At 42.7% G+C, this 24800-nt stretch overlaps 2 protein-coding genes across 4 annotated transcripts; one reads left to right on the forward strand and one right to left on the reverse strand.

Annotated features, from left to right (window-relative positions):
* Positions 1-1632: 1632 nt before the first annotated feature.
* ZNF692 (zinc finger protein 692) lies at positions 1633-17776 on the reverse strand. 3 transcript variants are annotated; one of them, XM_081940986.1, is made up of 11 exons: positions 16854-17776; positions 15565-15997; positions 14516-14547; positions 13154-13681; positions 11549-11600; positions 9260-9400; positions 8059-8121; positions 6915-6993; positions 5761-5875; positions 5440-5539; positions 1633-2918 (listed from the first exon to the last, which is right to left on the reverse strand). In XM_081940986.1, the coding sequence occupies exons 2-11, from the start codon at positions 15753-15755 to the stop codon at positions 2600-2602; spliced, it is 1620 nt and encodes a 539-aa protein (XP_081797112.1). In that variant the 5' UTR covers positions 15756-15997; positions 16854-17776; the 3' UTR covers positions 1633-2599. The 3 variants fall into 3 exon arrangements, with proteins under 3 accessions (XP_081797112.1, XP_081797110.1, XP_081797111.1); XM_081940984.1 differs by having other exon boundaries at positions 16688-17776; XM_081940985.1 differs by having other exon boundaries at positions 16673-17776.
* Positions 17777-23583: 5807 nt separating this feature from the next.
* Positions 23584-24249, forward strand: LOC309385175 (histone H2B-like). The gene has a single exon (XM_081939307.1). The coding sequence runs from the start codon at positions 23597-23599 to the stop codon at positions 24044-24046; it is 450 nt and encodes a 149-aa protein (XP_081795433.1). The 5' UTR covers positions 23584-23596; the 3' UTR covers positions 24047-24249.
* Positions 24250-24800: the final 551 nt, after the last annotated feature.

Here is a 24800-nt window from a genome sequence, read left to right on the forward strand (position 1 = left end):
AGTATGAAGAAAGCTGCCTTTTAATTATCACAATTCTTATTCGTCTTTTGGTGTCAGAGCTCCACATGCTGGAAGATGACGTCACCCTAAATGTCGGGGTAGGAACATCCAAAGCAGGTAGGAATTGAGGCCGATGATGACTAAACAGCTCAAAAATAGAGTTTAGCGGGAAGGAAGAATCAAGGTTGGCACAAATGCCAGATTGCATCTTGAAATTGCAGCTTCCTTCCCTCCATTTTTGACTTGTACACTACCGTATTTTTCAGAGTATGAGACGCACCAGAGTATAAGACGCACCAAGATTTTGAAGAGGCAAATTAAAAAAAAAAGTTTTTGCACTCTGCAGACCTCCCCAAAACGGCCCATTTTTCACGAAAATGGCCCCGTTTTTCGTCAAATAAAGGGCATGCATAGCCTTTAGGAAGCTTATAGAGTGCTCAGGGGCAAAAACGAACAAAAAATGCCCCATTTTTCACTCATTTTTGCCCTCCGCAGCAGCACTCTGGAAGCTTCCTAAAGGCTATGCATGGCCATTTTTCAAAGGGGGCAGGGTTTCAGGAGGCAAAAAATGCTGTATTCAGTGTATAAGACTTCAGTGTATAAGACGCACCCATATTTTCACCCTTTTTGAGGGGAAAGGATGCGTCTTATACTCTGAAAAATACGGTTTTTTTCTGATTCCTGGTTTGATTAAAAAATTTTCTGCATGGCAACATCCTGTTTCCAGAAGCAGGGAAGTGCAGCCCTGCTTGGCAAATACGAAACATCTTTCTGGCTCTGTGGAGCACAACAGCAAAAACTATTCCTACTAATGGCTGTTATTGCAATTTAAAATCTGGGCCGGCTAGACAAGAGTGGAAAGTTAATCAATATAATGTGCATTTAATAGTGACATACAAATAGAAAAATAGTAGCGTATGAAATTGTCCGTGGAATATGGCCTTCCAAGAAAACCGGTTTCCGCTTTAAAAGTATATTAAAAAATCCCTTGTAACCTTTTTTTTTAAAATGCAGCCATAGGCTTCAATGTTCATGAATGATGCCACGTGGCTGTCAGAAGTTCATACATCCTATTTCAAGTAGCTAAGACTTAAATACTTGACACAATATTTTGCGCCTGGCAAAGTCGATCACCATGGTTAGCAAAACATAATGGCATAAAATATGCATACAGTACCTCCATTGCCCCGTATATAAAAATTGCATCGTTTATGCAAGCTGCAAAAGATTGTTCCCAGAAGCTACAGCAGATCCCTCCATATATCCCACGATCACTGCCTGACCCGGCTGTGTAAAGTCAGGACTGCACTTGTGTTTACGTCTGTTAGCTGTTCTCCATGCCTCTGTAGCCCTTCCCTTTACACTCACAATCTACATAAAAGGTTTGGTAGCCAATCGCCACAAAGGCTAGGCTTCCGAAAGATTCTGATTGGGCCACAGGCATATCCACAAATATTCCCTACTTTGGCTCAAAGAGATCTTCCTCCTTGGTCTTTGGCCAGATTGAATGATGCAGCCTTGTTCTCATCTCTGAGCCTTGTCCCAAAGGTGCTTTTTCAAGAGACAACTGGACTTTATGGTTTCCAGAAAGTCCAGTTGCCTCTTGAAAAAAGCACCTTTGAGACAACCATGACCTGGATGACTGAGAATCCCCACAGACACCCCTGAACCTCGTTGTAATGTCCCATTTTGTGTCCTTATTGACTGATTTTGGTTGCTATAGACCTGCCAATGTCCTTCCATGGCCATTTCATTTTGTGCTGTTGTACTGACATGACGGCAGGATCAAACTGCTGATCGGATCTGTGGAGAAGCAAATGCCCCCCATGCCTCTATCCTTCTGAGAGATATTGCAGTGACCGCCTGGCCAGGATATTCATTTTTACAGAGTTCTGATAGGTACATCACCATACCGAGGGTCAAATCTACTGATCGGAGGACTCTGGGGAGCAGCTTACCTGTCAAACTAGGTAAAACAAATATCCAGACATGGAGATGGCTCTGCTACAGTCCGAAAAGCAGATGGTCCCAAGATCTGTAGAGCGGTACTTACACTGAAAGGTGCGGATAGAAGGCTAAACTCACTGATAAACCCATTCGTCCAAACTTGTCTCCTGCCACCCAGCTCTAGCACCATCCCATATTCAAGGGCATAATTAATACGGCCAATGTTTTTCCCACTGGCTGAGAAATCCCGATTCTTGCAACTTAACTTGCCCTGCAGTAAACAGTTAGGACAGCACCACTCACTGGTCTCATTCGTGGCACAAGAGAGACCAGCTGTGTAAACAGAGCCAATTATACCAGTGTGCTTTTTCACCCACAGATGGAAGGAAAACACATCAAACTGACTGTCAAGGCATGCCCCACCCCTAGACATTCTGGAGCCAGGCAAGGTAGAATGCCAAGATTGTCCTTTTATTCCAGAACCGAGCCCAGAAGAGCTGAGAGAAAGATTGTGATTGGTGGGACCTTGTTTTAAGAGGCTAGGGCCCATGTGTCTTTGCTGATTTTGCAACTGGCTGACGTAATGCAACTGGCCTGCAGGAAAGGTCAGGAATTCTCTCCACTATTGCTTTTTCTCCTTCTGCTCGGTCCGCTATTCGATGACGACGGTAATTGCAAGGGCGGGAGGCTCCACCTTTTCCCCCATGTCACACGGCTGATCCTGAACCGGGTTTGCCATTGGGTCTGCTGCGAGTGGAGAGCTCAGAGCGGGAGGGTCCTGTGCTGGTGGGGGAGGCCCAGTGGCCCCCTCAGGATGGCTCTTACTCTTGTGGGCAGTGACATTGTCCTTCTTCTCAAACTTCTTGCCACAAACATCGCAGGAGAACTGGTAGAAGGAGTCGGCATCATGCTTTTTCATGTGCCAGTTCAAGGACGCTTTTTGGCGGCAGGTGAAACCACAGATCTCACACCTGTGTGAAAAGGAAGGGGGGGGGGGAATTCACCAAAGAAGAAAGGGGTCTGCCAGAAATCTATCTATCTATCATCTATCTATCTATCTATCTATCTATCTATCTATCTATCTATCTATCATCTATCTATCTATCTATCTATCTATCTATCTATCTATCTATCTATCTATCTATCATCTATCTATCATCTATCTATCTATCTATCTATCTATCTATCTATCTATCTATCTATCATCTATCTATCTATCTATCTATCTATCTATCTATCTATCTATCTATCATCTATCTATCTATCTATCTATCATCTATCTATCTATCTATCTATCTATCTATCTATCTATCTATCTATCTATCATCTATCTATCTATCTATCTATCATCATCATCTCTCTCTCTCTCTCTCTCTCTCTTTGTTTTCGTAGATTTTCACGGGTACAGGTATGCAGGTCTTGGCGTATTCGGGTCTTACACGGGAAAAGACCCGAATACGCCAAGACTGCATATATATCTATCTACCTTCAGGCTTATGTTTTGGGCTTAGAGCGTGATCGGAGCTGCCATCTCTCTACAAACCTTGGTGGTGGTGGTGGTGGGGAGTGCTGGCCTCGTTTCAGCAAGTGGATTGATTGGATGTGTGGCTGTATCATGATTGGTAGATTGGTGCTGATTGGTGCTGGCTGTGTGTCCATTGTTGTTTTGTGTTGTAACGGCCTGGGTGGGGGTGGGGCTCATTTGTTGATTAGGGCTGGTTTCCAGATGTCTGGTAGATGAATAAACACGACGATAACTCCCGCCTACCAGACATCTGGAAACCAGCCCGAATACAACAACAAGACCAGCATATGTGTATGTATGTATGTATGTATGTATGTATGTATGTGTGTGTGTGTGTGTGTGTATATATGTATGTGTGTGTGTGTGTGTGTGTTGTATTTGTGCTGATAAATAAATAAAGGGAGACATATATATGTATTTGTGTTACAACCCCTGGTATGCCCAAATATGGGAGGGAACTCACTACTCCCCCTTTCTGTCTATCGGCTCACTACAGGAGACCATCCAGGCAGAAAACCATATTTTTAATGTTTGTGTGGTATTTGTGCTGATAAATAAATAAAGGGAGACTAGTATATCTATTCAAGCTATTTAGCTCTCATCAGCTAGCCATACCCTTACTGGGAGTCGAACCTGGGCTGTATTACATAATATTACATAATATTTTTAATATTATTAAAATATGGTTTTCTGCCTGGATAGTCTCCTGTAGTGAGCCGATAGACAGAAAGGGGGAGTAGTGAGTTCCCTCCCATATTTGGGCATACCAGGGGTTGTAACACAAATACATACCTATTTCCCTGGCTCAACTGATAAGGAGGAGAGCCTGTGGCTTAGTGGCTAATACATCTGCCTAATATGTAATATAGCCCAGATTCGAATCCCAGTAAGGGTATGGCTAGCTGATGAGAGCTAAATAGCTTGAAATAGATCTATACTAGTCTCCCTTTATTTATTTTCAGCACAAATACCACACAAATATAAAAAGGCAACATTAAAAATATGGTTTTCTGCCTGGATGGTCTCCTGTAGTGAGCCGATAGACAGAAAGGGGGGATAGTGAGTTCCCTCCCATATTTGGGCATATCAGGAGTTGTAACACAAATACATACCTATTTCCCTGGCTCAGCTGATAAGGAGGGGAGCCTGTGGCTTAGTGGCTAATACATCTGTCTAATATGTAATACAGCCCAGGTTTGAATCCCAGTAAGGGTATGGCTAGCTGATGAGAGCTAAATAGCTTGAAATAGATCTATACTAGTCTCCCCTTATTTATTTATCAGCACAAATACCACACACACACACACACACACACACACACACACACACACACACAACATGCCGGTCAGCATAACTCCGGAACACCGGGGCTGCTGAAATGAAAAGGACTGAATTATATCTATAGTGTCATGTCACAGTACTTTTGACAGTGATAGTGTGCATTTTAGTATTATAGAATAATAAATATGTGGAACACCCTACCAGATCCTTTCGTTAGTTCTTCTAACCCCCATACCTTTTACCTTAAGCTGTCTACCGTGGAGCTTACGCCTTTCTTAAGAGGTCCCTAACGGGGCATGCATAAGTGCACCAGCGTGCCTACCGTCCCTGTCCTACTGTCCCCATTTATATGTACTCTTTTTATGTATTTATGGCTATGTTTTGCTTATTTTTATCCATTTATTTGTGCCATTTTTTCATGTATTTTTCCTACTTGTTTCCTTGACAAATTAAAATAAATAAACAAATAAAAATAAAAATGTTGGGATGATAGTAAGTCAAGGACTACCTGTATTCATGTCTTCAGCCTAGAAAGTGTGATTGAGAAAACCATCTGCTTTACGATTTACTGGGAAGGCTTCTCAGTTGATGACTGTGAGAAGGAGGAGGCTGGATTTGATGGGAGTGATCCTGATTGTGCTTAAGTCATTTCTGCAATAGGGGAAAGCATTGTGGGGCATACTCACTGTAGGGGTTTTTCTCCGGTGTGGATCCGCCTGTGGATAATTAAATTACTGCTTGTTCGGAAGAAGCGGGCGCAGAACTCACATATGTAGTCCTTTTTATCTGCAAGTAAAGGGCACAATAAGTCACCGGCCAGCCTGATCCTAAAGGCACATCCTTCATAATAGATACGGGCAACCTATAACTCTTTTCTCCCCAATACTACAATCGGGGCTGGTCCAAGACGTTTTGATTTAGGCAAGACTGCAAGGACAATGAAAGCTGCAGTTCAAAACTTTTAGCGGGCAACAGTCGGATGAAAGACACATAGTTAGACTGCTCACCACTGTGCAGTTTCTCATGTTCCTTGAGATGTTTCTTGAAGTTGAAGGATTTGCCACAGCTTGGATCAGAGCAGGTAAAGGTCTTTTGGTGAACATGCTGGTATTTCTTGTGGTGCTGGAAGATGGGGAAAAAAATAGCCCGGAGGGAATATAAGGCTCTAAAATCTGTACCGCGCCTTAGCTTAGATCAGTAGTTCTCAACCTTTTCTTCATTATGGACGCCCTTTAAATACCTTTTGTGGCCACGGATACCCCCCCCCCCAAAGACTTAAGATTTTATATATATATATATATATAATTTGTGTTACAACCCCTGGTATGCCTAAATATGGGAGGAAGGTCACACTCCCTCTTTCTGTCCTTCGGCTTCATCAGTATTCGGTAACACATTCGGTAACACAAATATATACTTATTTCCCTGGCTCAACTGATAAGGAAGAGAACCCGTGGCTTAGTGGTTAAGACTCCTGCCTAAGATATATACAGCCTGGGTTCTAATCCCAGTAAGCCCACAGCTTGAAGATGGCAGGTGAGATCCTGCCGAAACGTTATATATATACAGCTGGGCCATGCATCCCTTCTATTTCTCTGGATGATGCTTCTAAAGTAAAGGAGGAATTTTTCCTGCTATAAATTCTAAGATTTGTAGCAATGGTGAAATTCATTTTTTTTACTACCGGCTCTATGGGCGTGGCTTGGTGGGTGTGGTGTGGCTTGGTTGGAGTGGCTTGGTGGGCATGGCAAGGGAGGGATATGGCAAAATCTCCATTCCCACTCCATTCCAGGGGAATGATACTGCAAAATCTCCATTTCCGCCACACTCTGGGGCCAGCCAGAGGTGGCATTTGCCGGTTCTCCAAACTATTCGAAATTTCCGCTACCAGTTCTCTGAATTACTTAACATTTCCGCTATCGGTTCTCCGGAACCTGTCAGAACGTGCTGGATTTCACCCCTGATGTGTAGTCTTCTATTAACTTCAGTACTCCTAGTCCAGCCAGAAGCCAACAAACAGGGCATTATAGAAAGTATCACCCTGCTGCTTGCCTCCAAAGTACTGACACTTTAGAAAATTTAAATGAGACATGGAAGTTCTGTCAGTCACCTGTATCCAGCCCAAGAGACTGGTGACCACTGCTAGTCCTCCATCACTTACATTCAAGTATTGGCGATTGGAGAAAATTTTCCCACAACCGTCATAGTCACAAAGGAGAATCTCTCGCTTGGCTGCCTTCCTGTGAAGAAAGGCAAAGACAGAAGAGACAGGGAAGCCAAAAGGAAGAGGAAACATGTCAAATCTCCAGGCTGGAGATACGCAACAGAATTGCAGAACACAACCTTTGTGTATTCTAGCTCAACATACAGAAGTATTTTATAGACATCTCTCCCCCACCCCAAAGTAAACAACCCTGGATTGTTTAGAGAACTTGATGGGTCAAAAATAATGTGGACAAAGACAGTTAAATATATCATTTTACTTAAACAACAACCAGTGTGATTTTAATCAAATTAATTTGATAGCAAAATAGATTAATTAACAGTTTTGGGGGAAACAGCTTTTCCCAAAATATTTCACTAGATGTTTTCAGTCTGTAATTATTGAAGTCTCCATGATTCCAAAGAGAAGGCAATTATAATAATCCATTTGGTTTTTGATAACTTTTGTATTATTAGGTAAAGGTTTCATGGATATGAATTTTTAAAATAATTTCTGGTTTTCCTAATCTTGAAAAGTTACTGTGGGCCTTCCTAGCTGCTCTTCTCCTTCTTTGGATCTTGTCGTTGTTCCTTTGAGTGCAGCTGCTCCGTCTTATTCTAATGAGCAAGAGCCATGGTGGAGCAATGGTTAGGATGTAGTATTGCAAGTTAACTCTGCCAACTGCCTTCAGTTTGATCCTGACCAGTTCAAAGTTGACTCAGCTTTCCCTCTTTCTGAGGTTGGTAAAATGAGGACCCAGATTGTTGGGGGCAATATGCTGATTTTGTAAACCACTTAGAGTGGGCTGTAAAGCAGCCAATAAGTCTAAGTGCTATTGCTAATGATGTTTTTATTTAATGACACATTATTTTTTGTTGTAAACTGCTTTGAGATTGTTGGACTAAACAGCATATAAACTTCAATTTGTAAGTAGGATGGATGGACAGACAAGACAGATAGACAATAAATAGACAGACAAGTCAATAATCTTTGCCAGCCTTGCAGCTTTAATCAACCTACCTAAACTTACTATAATCTTCCCTTTCTACTTTTGGCCCACGTTGGCTGAGGAGATCATGAGCAACCACGGACCTGAACTTACCTGATTCTCTTAGGACCAATTTGGGACACGTCTTCATCTCCTGGCTGTGCCTGCTTCTTGCAGCTAGAAAGAGAGATTGGGATTGCTTTTCATGAAAACTGGGCTAAAATGGCAATAAAAAACATAGAATCAATCAATGACTCAAATCAGTCAATAATAAAAACAAACATTTGTACACAGGGGCTTCGGGCTGACAAATATGGGGAAAGGAACTCCCTGGAAAGCAGGCAGAAAAATGAAGGAAGCGAAAAAACCTGTCTAGGACTTGAATGGGTCAAATACTTCATACTGTAGACTAGTATTTCTAGTCTGCATTTCTACTTTGAAGGTACTCTATTCTTTAAGACAGTGGTGCAAAACCTAAAATCCCAGGGTAGAACATGGCTCTAAATGCATTGATTAGACTTTTCCTTGACACACTATAATTCTTAAAATAATAATGATAGAACGCTATTAACTACGTGAAAGGTAATCATTTTTTGTTGACCAGTGTAATTATATTTTTAAGAGTCAGTTTGGTGTAATGGTTAAGCTCTAAAAGGCCATGGAGTCCTTAGTTTGAAAAATAGTATTGCACCATAAAGTAAAAGGATAAAGTAGTGGTTATAGGCCACCTTTTGTAACCAATAACTAAAAAGACATAGATCTGGGACATTGCAAATAACTACTTGAGTCCAATGACATTTATAATGCAGTGTCTTATCGTAACCCTGTTATATCCCACATAAGAGTCAAAGGGATGACAGCACCTACTTGATCTTGGCTGTTCTTGAATGACCCGGTTATACTTGGATGGAAGTCTATCAAGAAATCCCAGGACTATAAATAGAATGGGAAGTTTGCAAAATATCCCCAAGGTAGGCAGTGCTAAATCACTTCCTGCCTTGCTATTGATTTATTTAATTTTAACTGGTCTGTATTGTTAAAATCACTTAGCCTGGGTGTTCACTTGAGATGTCCTGTTCCAATGTTTCTCAACCTTGACAACTTTAAGATGATATGTGGACTTCAACTCCTACAATTCCAGGAGTTGGAAGTCCATATACCATTAAGTTGCTAAGAGTGGGAAGAACTCTTTTATTCCATAGGTTACCTGGTATGAGTGGTACCCAAATGATTAACGGAGGTACTTCCTTGTTGATCTCTCATTATCCACACTGAAGTGGACTCTGCTGCATTTAAAATCTTCTAATTTCATTACCTATCCAAGGAAGGCTGATAATTTTCATCTCGCAGGTCATCCATGTATACCATGTTATCTTCCTCTGTGAAATCTTCTGCTTCCTCCTCCTCTGGTGCACCAGACACTGATTCTGGTGTCTCCCCTGGTAGAGTTAAAATCCTGAAGAAAATACAAAAAAATGAAAGGCCAAGATTCAGTCCACAAAGATCCTTCATTCTGGATGAACCTTGGCCTGTTTAGTTTGGTACTTTTCAGCTCCTTTTCAGCTGATGTGGTTATTGGCCAAGAATGGTAGGCTGTAAGTCAAGTCAAGCCTCACTTTATTTTTATTAGAGATCTGAAGCAGCTTTCCCCTAGTGGTCATCCTCCAGAGAGATGGACTTCAACTCCCAGAATTCCCCTACCAATAGATAGTCACTGCTGAATTTTCTGGGATCTCTAGAGAACACAAGTTGGGAAAGACTGAGCTAATAAACCTGGGATCCTGTTGTGCAGCAGGTCATGTTGTGAACAACAGTACCCAGAGGATTAGTTTTTATTTCTTGCACTAGCTTTTGAGGCAATTAGAAAAATTATTAGGTTAGTTGCAGTCCTACCTTCCCCTATTGGTGATAAATGGGGGATGCAAAAATCTGGAAGAATTTAAATCCTGCTATGCAATCTCACCGTGGCAAATGTTAGTGGGTCTGTGTGTGTTCTTGGGAAGGATGAGCAAAGAACACTGAGACAATATGCCAAGAGAATAAATTCTCAGCACGATTGCCCAAGACACGAAGGTCATCCTAGCTCCCAGCTAAAGAAAGCAGAACAGCAATATGGGCAGTTACAATATGATAAACTGCTGCAGGCAGATTAGCATTTTAGTGGCAATGGCAAGGGCATAACTTAATACTGCATGGGATAAGCCAATGATTTTCTACAAAGGAAATCCCATAAATAGCAAGATAAAATGAGTGATGATGGGTCTCTCACGTCAGATGACACTCAATACATTATGAGAAGTACTGATGGTGTTCAAGATGTGGCTAGATTAAAGCCTTCAGGACTTAGTTGTGGATGTTGCCATACAAAAAAAGAAAACCTGAAGTGGCAAAGAGAGTTGTGGTGAGAATATAGAACATAAGAACCATGGGCATGGGAAAGCTCAATAGAACGAATGATGAAACAAATTGATTACACATACATTTAACGCCAGCAGTTTGAAATGAACCAGAATTGGACACTTTCAGTCAGAAGATTACACGGCCTATTGTTTAGGGCATGGAAACAAAGAAGGGTTGGCATAGCCTTCAGAGGCAGGAAGGATATAGCAGTGCAGTCAATGACCAAATATCGTGTTTCCCTGGAAATAAGACAGAGTCAGGAAATAAGACAGAGTCTTATTTTCTTTTGACCCCTGAAATAAGCGCTTGGCCTTAGTTTCGGGGAGGCCTTATTATTTTTGAGGTGCAGGAGGTGGCGAGCGTGGTCATCTCATGGCTGCTGCTGTGTTGCAATATTTTTGGGGAGGGCTTATTTTTGGGGGAGAGTTTATTTTAGTGCATGCGCTGAAAAGCCCGATTGGGCTTATTATCTGGGGAGGCCTTATTTTCGGGGGGGGGGGGGAAGAGTAATAACACTCAACGTCAGAACAAATGGTAGAAATTGCTGAGATGTCCAAACCAAAAAAATAAAAAATGAAGTTCGCATTGAAAAACTGAAAGGAAGAATTTTATATTGAAGCTAGAAGAGGCATGAAGCCACATTACAAGGACGTCTGTTGAAATAGAAGATGGAAATAGACACAACCAACTGGAAGACTTTAAAAAGATGTCCAAATTGAGGCTGGACATATTCGTCTATTGATTACTGAAGTAATGAGTGGACTTTCTGAAGGGTCAGGCTGAGGACAGACCATTCTGGAAAGGTCTGTGTATATGATTGCTAAATGTTGACATCAACTAACCAGTCAATCAATCATTAAAAATGGCCAAGCCCCAATCCTTTAAGGACATAAGTTTAAACATTTCAGGAATTTATTCTACGCCACAAAAATAACCACACACACAAAGGAAAACCAGGAATAGATTTTTGTATAGAATGGTTGTGGATGTTCACTATGAGACCCACAACAAATCCCTGGGATCATTATTCTTCCTCAATGTCTTTCCAAGATGTCTTTTGCACCGCGTCTCTTTGGCAAATGTCATTTTTACAAAAGACACCATCAATCTTGTAAATCTGAAAGCCATTTGCCCTCAATACATAGCATGGCAAGCAAGTTCCATTTGGACCATTTGCTATGATGGCATGAGAGAAGAAATGTACCTTTCAGGTCCCGGCGCTTCAGTGCTACCTGGAATCTCATCTGGTGCAGCTTCTACAAGAGCAAACACAGCAGTGTCAGTCAGACGGAGAGAAGAGAATCAGCAAAACTGCCCTCTTTTTAAGGTAGTCATTTAAAAGGAGCTTGAATGCTGAAGCTCAACAGTGGACATACAATCCCTTCCAAAACTATTTCCCTAGACCAGGGGTGTCAAACTCAAGGCCCGGGGGCTGGAGCCAGCCCACGGGGTACTTAGATCTGGCCCACAGGGCCACCGTGGAAACACAGAAGGACTGGCCCCACATAGCCCTTCCAAGTTCTGTTTTCACTGGCAGAAGGTTGCAGGAGGCTGTGGCAGCCGAAAACATAGCTCTGGAGACCGTTTTGACTGGCAGAGCACTTGGGCGCCCGAGAGTAGTGATGTCGAGCTGGCCACGCCCACCCTATCCATGCCCCCCCCCCAAGGTCAAACACAACCTTGATGCAGCCCTCAATGGAGTCTGACACCCCTGCCCTAGACCATTTTTCTTTTTAAAAAAAATACAGACATCTACTTGATTCGCTTTTAATAGTCTCTTGCCTGGTTAGCACTGGTGAGCAAGAATCTCCTTTAGGGGATCAGACAGAAATATTTTTGAAAACTACAAAGGACTTCCTTCCTTTCTGGTTCCCCCAGAATATATGTTTGGTGAGTGAAGGCTAGTGTTCCCTATAAGTGCATTTGTTTGGTTCTTTATTCAAGAGCAGTGACAAGGTCTTCTGATCTCAATATCTCCTACTTCCAACGTCAGGCTGCCTTTCTCTTTCAAAATGCACATCTCTCGCCCTCATTGTTTTAAATACTAGTGTCTTAATTTTAGTGGGGGGGGGAGGAGGGAGGAAGAAAGGTATTGCTTCCTCGCTGGTATTTTGTAGGGTTTTCTCTTTCTTAGTAATTTTGGACTAAGATTATTTAGGACTAGCTGATAACCCGGGTATTTATCCATCCTAATTAGACAGGAAAAGCCCTGATTTTGTGGAAAATGTCCAGACCAAACATAATTTCAAATGTTAGATTTTCGCCCTTACCAGTGGGAGCCCCCTTGTGGAGTACTGTGAAGCGGTTACCATGGCAACTCTAGTGCGGTGTACAGTAGAAGCCATTTTACAACAGTACGGTAGAAGCCATTTTAAGGCAGAACAGGCTATATCTTAACAGACCCCCCCCCCCCCCCCAGGTCTTACCCCCACAGTATTTGTTTCCAGAGAATAAGTCATCTGTGAACCAAGTTTGGTTGAAATTGCTGAAGGCGTTCCAGAGTTATGCTGGCGCGCACACACACACACACACACACACACACACACACACACACAGCCATTTATATTTATATAGATTACTGGACACACAGTAAAAGTGTTATTTACAAGCTCAAAACGTTATAATAAACTTCTAGCCACAACCCAGATATCCCACAAGAAAAACCCAACCCTGGTACACCTCTGCCCTATAGTCGCGTCACCTTCCTGCATGCTTTGCATATGCTACCAATCTGTCATCTTTGCCCAACAAAAGCCTAGCCTTCCAGCCTCTCAACTCCATCAGTGGCTCCTCCATCCACTCTCCTCACCTGTTTCATCTGAATTTGTATTGCACAGTAATTCTGTCTCCTTGTCCAGACCTGTGCCACTGGGAGGAGACATACAAGTGGTCCTCTGTCTGTCTGTACCACATTCCTCCTCCTCTTGGAAAGATGGTTCTGGCTCATCCACGGGACATGGCGAGTTGGAAGCAAGTGCTAACGAAATGGCATGGGCTGCTGCTGCCTTGCGAAGGGAGCGCCGGCATCTGGTGACCGGGGAGGGTGGGGGGCTAAGCTTGGAAGTGATTGCTTCCTCCTCTTGCTCCTGTCTGCCATCAGAGGCTGTTTGGCAAAAGGGTGGTGGGCTGATCTTTGAGGCAGGGGGACTCCAGGTGAAGGTATGACCAGCCAGACACTCCCATTCTAGCTGGCTGCAGACTCTCTCCTGCTCCAGCAAAGCAGTCTTCACATTAGGGATGAAGCCACATTTCTGGCTGTGATTGTGAGAAAGGACAACCAGATGTTGCAAAGCCTCCGAAGAAAAAGCGATGGGATCAGCAACGGAGCTGTCTGATCCTGAGGAAAGGAGGAGAAAAAAAAAGAGAGACACCCAGCTTTAATGGGGAAGCAAAACTTCAGTGTGAAATTCCTCACTCTTAAGTTCTCAATCCTGTTGTTGATCTCAAAAGGAGAATAGCAATAGCACTTAGACTTATATACCACTTCATAGTGATTTTACAGCCCTCTCTAAGTGGTTTACAGAGTCAGCCTATTGCTCCCAACAATCTGGGTCCTCATTTTACCCACCTCAGAAGGATGGAAGGCTGAGTCAACCTTGAGCCTGGTGAGATTCGAACTGCCAAGTTGCAGGCAGCCGGCAGTCAGCAGAAGTAGCCTGCAGTACTGTACTCTAACCACTGCACCACCATGGCTCATTCAAGCTGAAACAGAATTTCGGTTCAAGGAACTATATCATTACAGATAATCCTTGATTTATAACATTCGGTGACTGAAGTTACAACGGCATTGAAAAAAGTGACTTGGGACCCTTTTTCACTTAGAATTGTTGCAAACCTCTCCATGGTCACATGATAAAAATTCAGACACTTGGCAACTGAGTCACATTTATGACAGTCGCACTGTCCCAGGGTCATGTGATCCCCTTTTGTGACCTTCTGGCATGCAAAGTCAATGGAGAAGCCATTTTCACTCAACAACTGTGTTATTAACGTAACAACTGCAGTGAATCACTTAACAACTGTGGCAAGAAAGGTCATGAAATGGAGCACAACTTGCTTAACAACTGTCTTACTTAACAACAGAAAGTTTGAGCTCAACTGCAGTTGTAAGTCAAAGACTACCGGAATAAGCCTGGCTCTAGACTAGAGATAAACCTGTAAGGGCATTTACCTGTTTTCAATTCTGAGGCATGTGAATTGTACCTACAAAAGAAAGATAAGAGGAAGAGTGAGTAGACAGACTAAGTTGTGCTCACACATGAGCAATAATAATCTTTAAACTGCATCCAGCACTGCCACCTTCCCAAATGTGGAACTTTCATGGATATGGACTTCAATTGGCAGAATTCGGAGGAGTACCGTATTTTTCAGAGTATAAGATGCACTGGAGTATAAGACGCACCAAGATTTAGAAGAGGCAAATTAAAAACAAAGTTTTTGCACTCTGCAGACCTTCCAAAAATGGGCTGTTTTTCGTGAAAACAGGCCCATTTTTTGTCAAAAAAAGGGGCTTGCATAGCCTTTAGGAGGCTTCTAGAGTGCTCCTGGGGGCTGGGCAAAAACATTTTTGCCCTCCCCAGCCCCCAGAAGCACTCTGGAAGCCTTCTAAAGGCTATGCATGGCCATTTTTGCAAAGGGGTCAGGGTTTCGGGAGGCCAAAAATGCTGTATTCAGTGTATAAGACGCACCCAGATTTTCACCTTTTTTGAGGGAAAAAAAGTGCATCTTATACTCCAAAAAATATGGTAACTATACTACCTGTGGAATTCTGGGAGCTGAAGTCCACTTATCTGACAGCTGCCAAGTTTGAGAAGCACCAAACATTTTCTACTGTTTCTGCTAGCTTCTCTTTTAAGGTTCTCCTAGCCAATTAAAGATTGGAACCAAATAAGAAGAGGAAGAAAGGAGTTAGAATATCCCAAAACAAGGATGGGAGTGCCTGATGATGAGAGCGACTCTTTCTCTGTGAGGAGGCATGCATACTTATTAATACTATGTTTTCTACACTGCGAAATCTCAGCTTGAGATATTCTCTTCCTTTAAAATAGAAAGGTTGCAACATTTGCCCAAAACCAAGCAGGTTCAACCTCCCGTTAAAGTAGCATGAGACACGTTTACAGAGCCCTTCGCTTAAATTCATAGAGTGTAAGGTTGAATGTTTACTTAATATTTGGACAAGACTAACAGAAGTAGAAATAGTCGTTGCACACAAAGTCTCACCTGTCAAGCAGATATTTAGCCAGCTGGGAATGGAGAGAAAAACCCAATTGCTCTTTGAGCTGACACCATTGCTCCAGGTGGCTTCCGATACAGATTCGGCTCTTGCTGCGTTGGGCATCCAGCTCTTTACGTTTCTGTTTGCAAATAATCTTGGAGGCCCGCTGGCGTCCCTGGCATCCATGCTCCATCATCTCACTGAACTGGATAGACGGGCAGACTAGGAATCTGCATAGAATAGCCACTGGATCATAAGTACATTACATGCCCACAAAGAGAGATTTGTCTCCAGCCATAGTTGAAGGGTCTAGGGGCTCTGGCCAGCATGGACAGTTCTGCCTTCTGTTTCAGGGGTTGTAGATATTCTGACTGTGACTTCAACATCAGAAGACCTTAGATGATACCACTGCTTAGAAAAAGGTGACCAATGGGCAACCTAAGCCGAGGAAGAGGACAAGATGTTATCCCATGTTCCTGGACACACATAAACAACAAGATCTCTGTTCCATATTGTAGATCCCAATTTTGGAATTTTGTCACTGGAATAATTCTGATTTAAGAGCACCCCTTGCTCATGGAAGAGAACTATTTATCACATCAAAAAACTCGTTCCTATTTGAGTGCACATGTAATTCATTTGGAGCAAGCAAAATGGAAATCTTTGGAGTTATGTGCTAGGGAGATATGGCAGCAAAACTGAATATTTTTTTCAAAGTCACCAGTATCACTTCCATACATTTATCTGACCCCACTTTTTTTTGCAAGGTAGACGGATCTTCAAGAAGTGCCTAATGGTAATCCTCAGCAGCTTCTTTTTTTAATTAAGAGTGAGCTAAAACAAAAGACAAGAAGGTTGAAAAGGATGTTCCAGAGCATAGTGGAAAAGCCTCAAAATCTTTATCTAATAGTCTTAAGGTACACTAGATATTTTCAATAAACAGAGAGGTGAGGTTTTTTTTTTAGTTATGAAGGACCACGTTCTACTGACTCCATAATTCTTTTGTTTTTCCACCGTCAGAGTTATATTTAACCCGGGAATGAGGTCGACGCAGTTAAACCTGCGATCCTAATCGGGAGACAGGATTTTAACTTGCACCAAAGAGCTACTAACACAAGGAATGAATACCAAGTCTGCCTTCTTCGTTATCAAATCTCGGCAGTCATTCCGGTCTTCCCCTCTCGCCTTCCAAAGGGAATTTGCAGCGCAAGCGGGTCGCTTGGATCACGAAGCGCGCGCGGAAGTAGCGGTAAGGAAGAAAAATAAAAAGAGGGGAAAGGCGGGCGGTTCTTACGACGGCAAAGCCGGAGACGCACGAGCAGCTTTGGCTTTCCACTTAGTTCCACGCGTTTCCATGAATTGACACGCGGAAAACCCTACGCCGTCCCCAAGTTGCCAGGCGAGCTTCCCTCTCTCTCTCTCTTCGGGGTTAGTTTCAAAATGCCTGGCTGGGCGCACCTGGCTCCTTTGCCGCCGAGCGAGACGAGCGTCCCAGGAGTGACCCGGGATGCCGCTTCTGGACCACCTCGAGGATGTCCGTCCAGCCGTCCAGTTCCTTGAAGGATCAGGTTGCAAATCCCGGATAGACTGGAAAAAGCCGCTGCACCGCTGAAGCGGAGACAGTTGCCGCCCGGCTTGCAAACAGCAACGGCAACAGGAAGGGGCTGGATCAGCTCTCTCGGTCAGGGCTGTACGTGGGCCTGCAAGGGCGGGCGAATCGGAAGAAGCGGCGAAAAGGGAGAAGGGAAAAAAAAGGCGGCCCTCTGTAAATGGAGCTGCGGGTGTGCTTAGTTATACATTAATCTATTCCCCTTGGAGAAGTTCAGTCGCCGAAGTACTTTTCCACGGGTCTGACAGCAGTTTTCAACCGCTAGCCCGACCAGAGTGAGAACTTCCGCATCCTAAGTATAGGGCAGGGGTCCGCAACCTTAAATACTCAAAGAGAGCCATTTGGATCGGTTTCCCACAGAAAAGGAAAGACCGGGAGCCACAAGACTCTTCTGGTGCCTGACTGTTTCCTGAGCGGCCACAAAACTAGCATATGTAGTTGAATTAAAGATTCTGTTTTCTTCTGAAACTTTTCTTTTCCTGGATTTATCCATGGTTGGACTACGTGGTGGTGGTGTCAAAAAGCTTAATAAATTGCGCCTCAGTGGGTGTCGAACATTGGTAGTTGTGATGCATATTTTGAGTGACAGGGAGCCTCAGCAGAGGGGTGAAAGAGCCATAGGTTGCTGACCCTGGTATAGGGTCTCCTGACTTGAGCAGCAGGTTGGACTAGATGACCTCCAAGATCCCTTTCAAATCTATTATTCTGTTAGACTAGGTTAGGATTGTTTCAGAACTCTAGCTAAGCCGTGACAGCCACTCGCTGGGAGCTACCATTTAGAAAGGAGGAAAGAGATTGGAAACTTGCTTTGACAAAGACCATGTCCTTTGGTGTAAACTGTAATATCCTTTCAGATGGAAAAGGCCACAATCATTAGGACTTTCTTGGTAGTCTCTTGATGGGAAAAAAGAAGAAGAAAAGGACTGGTCCTTCAAATAATATTTCTGTATTTTTTAAAAAATCAGGCTAATGTTGATGTCTTCAAATATACAGTCACTGAGTCCATTTTTGAAATCAAGATCTTGGTTTTTTTTTTTTTTAAATGTAACCATCAGTATCCACCAAGCTCTGCTTTCAGTATTTAAATGATTGTATGAAAGCCTCACATTTCAAAGAGTTAGTTCAATGTTCACAGCCTTTCATACCTGGTGGCGTGTATGAAAAGCGGCAGTTTAGGGGAAACATTTCATCATAGTCCTCAACGTGCAACCACAACCAGCATCAGAACTTCCATTGCTAAGCAAGGCAGTTGTTAAGTGAGTCATGCCTGATTTTAGCACTTAGCACTTAGACTTATATACCGCTTCATAGTGCTTTGCAGCCTTCTCTAAATGGTTTAGAGTCAGCCTATTGCCCCCAGCAAACTGGGACCTTATTTTACCCACCTTGGAAGGATGGAAGGCTCAGTCGACCTTGGGAGGGTCAGGATCAAATTGCTGGCAGTGGGCAGAATTAGCCTGCAATACTGCATTCTAGCCACTGTGCCACCACAGTACCACCTCTTTTGCCATGGTTGTTAAGTGATTCGCTGCACTTAAGTGAATCATGCAGTTATTAAGTGATTCCAGCTTCACCCATTGACTTTGCTTGTCAGAAGCTGGTTAGGAAGCAAATAGTGATCGCATGACACAGAATGCTGCAACCTTCGTGAATACATGCTGGTTGCCACATGCCTGGATTTTTATCACATGACCATGGGGATGCTGTGATGGTTGTAAGTGTGAGGACCAGTCAGAAGTCACAAGTGCTGTTGTCACTTTGGATTGTCACTAAATGAAAGGTTGTAACTTCAGGACTATCTGTGCATCCTTTAAGTATTCTCTTGTCATCATCCTGCAAAATGTTATTAGCAACAAAACAATTCTCGTATCTACTCTTAGAAGTCTGGAGATGCTCAGCCACACAATAGAGCTGGTATGTACAAATATTCAGTTTGACTAGATGCTTTTCACTGTGTGGTGAAAGTATCGTTTAGAAGGGCAGGGGTTTTTTTTTCTACATAATTTGAACATTTTAATTAATTTCTTTCCATGGTGTTAGTTTTAAGAATTTTGACTTATGATTATAATGAAGCCTGCATATCTGACCCAATTTTACAACCCCCCCCCCCAGTAGTTGTTAAGCAAACCAATGATTTGCTGTGGGTGCAGTTTTGCTGAAAACCAGAAGTAAGTGCCAACTGTCAACAAAACCATTGTAAAACACAATGACGTGGTCATGAAGGCTGCAAATGGCTGTAAATGCAGCCGTGTTGCTTAGTGCCCAAAGTTTGGTCACATGACAGGAGGGGGGATGACCATTGGAACCTCAAATCCAAGTTTTAACTAGCTCCAAGGTAGGAATTTTGAATGGTCACCAAGTAACTGTCAAGGACTATTGAAATGGATCCAGTGCTAGATGGCCAGATTCCTGCAATCCAAATCTTTCTCCAATTTTTCTGCCTTGTGTTTCTTTTTAGTTGTATAAATTGAGATTAGTAGTTTTGTTTTCTGTCTGGCTATGGAGCAATGCCTTTTCAAGCTCCACAATTGAGATGGAGCTTGATAAGCAAGATGTGGAAAGATTATCATTTTTGCTGCTCTTTGTAATTTTTGGAAGTGTGAAAATTCCTCTGTCATAATAATACTAATTGTTGATAAGACAGACAAAAAAGTCTGAATAGTGGATGTGGCAGTACCTGGAAACAGCAGAACGGAAGAGAAAGAACTATTGGAGATAATAAAATACAAAGACTTGCATCTATAGAAATAGAACGGCGGTGGCAAAAGAAAACAAAGGAAGTATCAATCGTAATACACTCCTCGGGTGCAATCCCAAACAATTGGAGCATCACCTGGACACCATCAGCTTTGACAAGTTCACCATCAGCCAATTGCAGAAAGCAGCTTTATTTGGGACAGCTTACATCCTGTGACGATACCTGTAATCAAATATTCACATTTGTCTATCCCAGGTACTTGGGAAGGACTCAATAGGTGGACAAAAATTCCAAACGCAGTCCGAATATCTGGCTGACCATGTGACAAACAAAAATTTATTAAGCAAGTATGCTGCATGACTCAATGATTTTACAGTGAAATAAAATACAATAACATAAAAAGTAAAGCTAAAAAAAATGGCAAGCATGATAAAATAAGGGGTCTCACTCTCCCGGATCAAAGGCTGGAGTGAAAAGGCCGGTCTTCTCGGCTCTCCTAAACAACAGAGGTGGGAGGGGGCTCAGACAAAGTTTAGCTGAAGTAAAAACATGCATAGTGCACAGGGACGATATTATTTTCATATTAACGTCTTACCACTCAGTCTTTACTGAGCTGCATGGATTTAGAAATATAGTAACTTCACTTTTTTTTTTCATTGAATATGCTCAGGAAGTCTTAGAATATGGGAAACCGGCATTAAACTATGATGCTTCTCAGTAAAATAAGGCATGTTTTATTCTATTTTTAAGTACTAGTCTGCAACTTGGATTTCTATTTCAGTTCTGAAGTAGAATGAAATTTGCAGCAGGAACTTTGAAAGAAGATTGTAGGGCAGTGATGGCTAGCATTTTTGGTGCTGAGGGCCCAAAGCGCACGTGCGCAACCCCAAAATGCAATGCGAGCAGCCCTCCACGCATGGACCCTGCCCCCCGTGTATGCGCATGTGTTCCCCATGCATGCGCCCCCTGTGCCCCATTTTGGCTTCCAGGTTGTTGCAGGAGGCCCTCCAGGCCCAAAACAGGGCATGTGTGCAAACCCCAAAATGCAATGCGAGTGTCCCTGCACATGCACCCTGCCCCCGCGCATGTGCGGCATAGACCTCAAAATCAGCTGGCCGGTGTGTGCGCATGTGTGCTATAGCTGGCCCTGGGGCAACGGCTGGCATGCCTGCAGAGAGGGCATGCCTCTCCGCAGGCATGTCAAATATTTGTATTTTACTACTTAAGTGCCCTTTTAAAAAACTAACATTGTACCATAATTTGGTTATTTATTCTTATGGGAGAACTTTGGAAACTAAACTTTAACCCTTCTTTATGATCTGTGAAAATTGATGCACCGTGCTTAACATTTGTCATGGTTCTGCTTGGAGTTTCATCTTGATCCTGCCCACAGCCAATGAGCATCTAAGGTGTCACAATGTCTTCTGTTGGCTCCTGCCAAAGAGAAAGCTCAGGAAGTACATTATGAGGTGCCGGAACCTGATTGGATATCTTTCCTACATCAGAACTTGCAACTCTTAGTACACCAGCAGACTATCAGTGGGATGAAGAGCACTGGAGCTCCAGACACTAAATGAAACCAAAGCTCAAAGCCACAGTGGCTTTCTCCGGTGGAAAGAACTGAAATAACTTGGGAAACGTTGGGGCAATGGCTGCTGCTCACAGACCAAGGCGCAGGACTCGGGTTCCAAGGAAAAAGAAGCAGACCAGAGGCAAGAAGGGAACACACCGGAAGCTGTTGCCAAAGTGCAGAAAGCAACGTAGAAAACAAGGCAAGCAGGGAACAATGGTGGTGAGAAAGCTAGGTGGGCCTCAAAAGCCAGGTCCGAAGCGACCTTATGATGAGTTTATTTCTAAAGTCCTGCGTCGGCTGCATCGGGACAGAATACCCATCTCAACCAAAGCAAAGGGAAAGATGATCTCCTTCATAAGGAAGTTCTACAACAATGTGTCTGAGAAGGCCCAGTGTAACAAGAAAGTCAAGCAGAGCTGTACCATCGGCTCCAAGGAATTACAAAATGCATTGAAGAAAGTGATGCGCAAAAAACACGCCATGGATTTGGTCCAAACTATACGCAAAGAGCCACGACGCTATTAGAACTGCTCCTTCCTATTCCCTTTGGTTGGCCCTTGTCACATCTACAAAACAAGAGGAGGGGAGAGTGAGCCAGCCTTCAAAACAACGCCCCCCCCTTTCAAAATCTAGTTTCCACCTGATGAAAAGTCCTAACAATACTCTAAAGATACTGAGAATCTCTTCCTTTTTAAGGAACATCTCACGAAAGCACAGGAACCAACAACCTTCTGACCTGCAGAAAACTCCACATCACTGGGAAAAAAATCTTTGGAAAAGAAACATCTTATTCTTAGGAGTATAATAAAATGGGGTTTTATCAGGTCATTTCATGCTTATATGGTTTTTCCCCCCTTTTAAATAATGTCGGCTGCAGTGTGACTTGAACCCAACCCTTCTTGCACACGGAACATTAGAGGGCAGGGACAAAACAGGTAGATGTAGCACTTCTGAAAATTGTTATGAGGTTTGGAGGTTTAGCTAAAGTCACTTCCTTGTGAGTTTATGATGATTACCCAAATGGAAGATTTCATACTTGCAACATAACTTGGATATCTGAGTTTATTTAGAAACCAAAATGGGATTACTAGGTAACAATGGTACTTTGAGCTCTTCAAATCCTGTTTATGAATGTAAATGATTGGCGTGTCTCAGAAATGCCAATATTCTCCTTCCTAGGAAACAATCAGGTCACAATCTTAGGTGGTTTCTTGAAACAAACAAATTTAGACTTGCAAATAGAATAGAATAACAGAATTGGAAGGGACCTTGGAGGTCTTCTCGTCCAACCCCCTGCTTAGGCAGGACTTTTTGTTTTCGAATAAATTGTTCAGTATGTTGCACTGAGAATCAGGGGTGCCTGCAGGGGGTTCAAAAAAAGTCAAGACAGTGAGGCCCTTGCCTTTTATATGAACATAGTACATGTGTTACATTTAAAAACAGCTATATTCAGGGGGTTCATAGGATACATGGAAAATGGTTGAAGATACCTCAGTTCCAAGACAGAGGCCATCTTGATCACAATCCATTTATTGAATGGATCCTACCTTCCTTAAATCCAAATTCCATGCTAGCGTGACCTTGAACTTATTCTGAAGCTATAACTATATTTATCTTATATTCTCTATTACACTTACATGTGTCTACATTAGTTAGCATTGTATAATCACGTCTGTTCAGCCCTTGTACCCAGACCACATTTCCAAGTTAAGTCATACACTGTGAAAAAACATGACAGAAATTGGTTTGGATTGGGGCAGGACCTGGCAATATGAAGAAAACAGGAAGCTTGTTAATACTGTAATAATTTCTCAGTGTCAGTGCTAGTTCAATACTTTGTTTGAGAGTCAGAAAACATAAGGGTAGCAACCTATTCATGAATGAATAGCAAAGTATGCTGTAGCTTAGAACATATTTTAGGATAGCTGATGAAGGGGATGAAAACTGCATGGCATTATATGGTTGTATAGAAATAGCCATCAAGCTGTTGATCATAAACATTTTAATGTAACAATGACAGCTTAGCTATAACAAAGGCAAAGATAGCCAACCAATCAGGTCTCCCTGTGTAGCCCCATTTGCATGATGCTGTCTATAAGTGACATTGCCTCAAAAATCTGATGACATTTCAGGCAGAGGCTTCAAGAGAAAAGAAAAATGGCTGCCAAACAGCAAGGCAAAAAGAAAGCCAGAAATGCAAAGAGAAGGAAAATCCAAAAGAAGCGCCAACTAGCTAAGCGGAAGCAGAAGAAACTGCAGCCTAGGAAACAGAAGAAGCACCAGACTCGTCCTAAGCGTCGGGTCAAGCAGTCCTCTGCCCCCAAGTCAGCGGACAGTGGTCCAGAGAGGATCTGCTCTCCAAGGCTCTTTGCCGCCAAGGTCTTTCGGCAGATACCCAAGGTTAGGATGGAGATCAAGGCCAGGAGCCTAATGAAGACCTTGCTGACCGATGTCTATGACCACGTGGCCACAGAGGTGGAGAATTTGAGCCAGAAGAATGAGCTGTCCAATATCACGGAAACTGATGTTCAAGCTGCCTTGAAGGAAGCCATGACAAAGGAAATGGCCAAGCACTCAGCCGAGCCCATCAACACTGAATGTGCTTAGAGAAACAACCTCCCTTCTCCCTCAGGGAGCCAAAGGGAGAAGACCAAAGATCTTTAAAAATATCCAAGAAACTTTATCATATTTTCCTGCCCTTTTAAGCATAAGAAATCCTGCAGTCCTAAGGCACCATCGTTCACCTCCACAATTGTTACTCGGAAGCAACAGGAAGGAAGTTAAAAGTGATGACTTGGACAATGGCCTGTTTTTTTGAGGAGAATTTCATCAGCATCTAAGCCAGAACCTCAAGGCTGAGAAAGATGACCCATTATTAAATAACTGTTCGAAAGAATTGTTTGTGAGGTGTTTGCAAAAAAGAAAAAGAACACCATATGTACAATATGTATGTATGTATCTCCAAATAAACCAGGATTTTAGCAACTATATTCAATGAATTGCATGTGTTGTTTTTTTTAGTGTTTTCTTCTCTCTTTAGGGGATTTGTCCCTGGGCTTTTATTTTAATCAGCTACTTAAAATTTTGACTTGCAGCTGTATCAAAAGGATAATATTAGGGACAGGATAATTCACAATAATCATGCCATGAAAATGAATTTCCATTGAGTTTGTCCTACAGCCTATCAAATTACGGCTGCGACTAACTATACATAATAATAAATATCAGTAAATTAGGAGGTGGCAGCACTAAGGATTATTTTTTAAAAAGGAGTTAGTTAATTTTAATTTAAAAAAAAGAACTGGAACTATTTGACCTCAGGAACTATAAATATCATCCAAAAGTCTGGCGGCTTGACTGG

This window comes from Natrix helvetica, assembly GCF_964273705.1.
Source record: "Natrix helvetica genome assembly, chromosome: 1".
NCBI lineage: Eukaryota > Metazoa > Chordata > Lepidosauria > Squamata > Natricidae > Natrix > Natrix helvetica.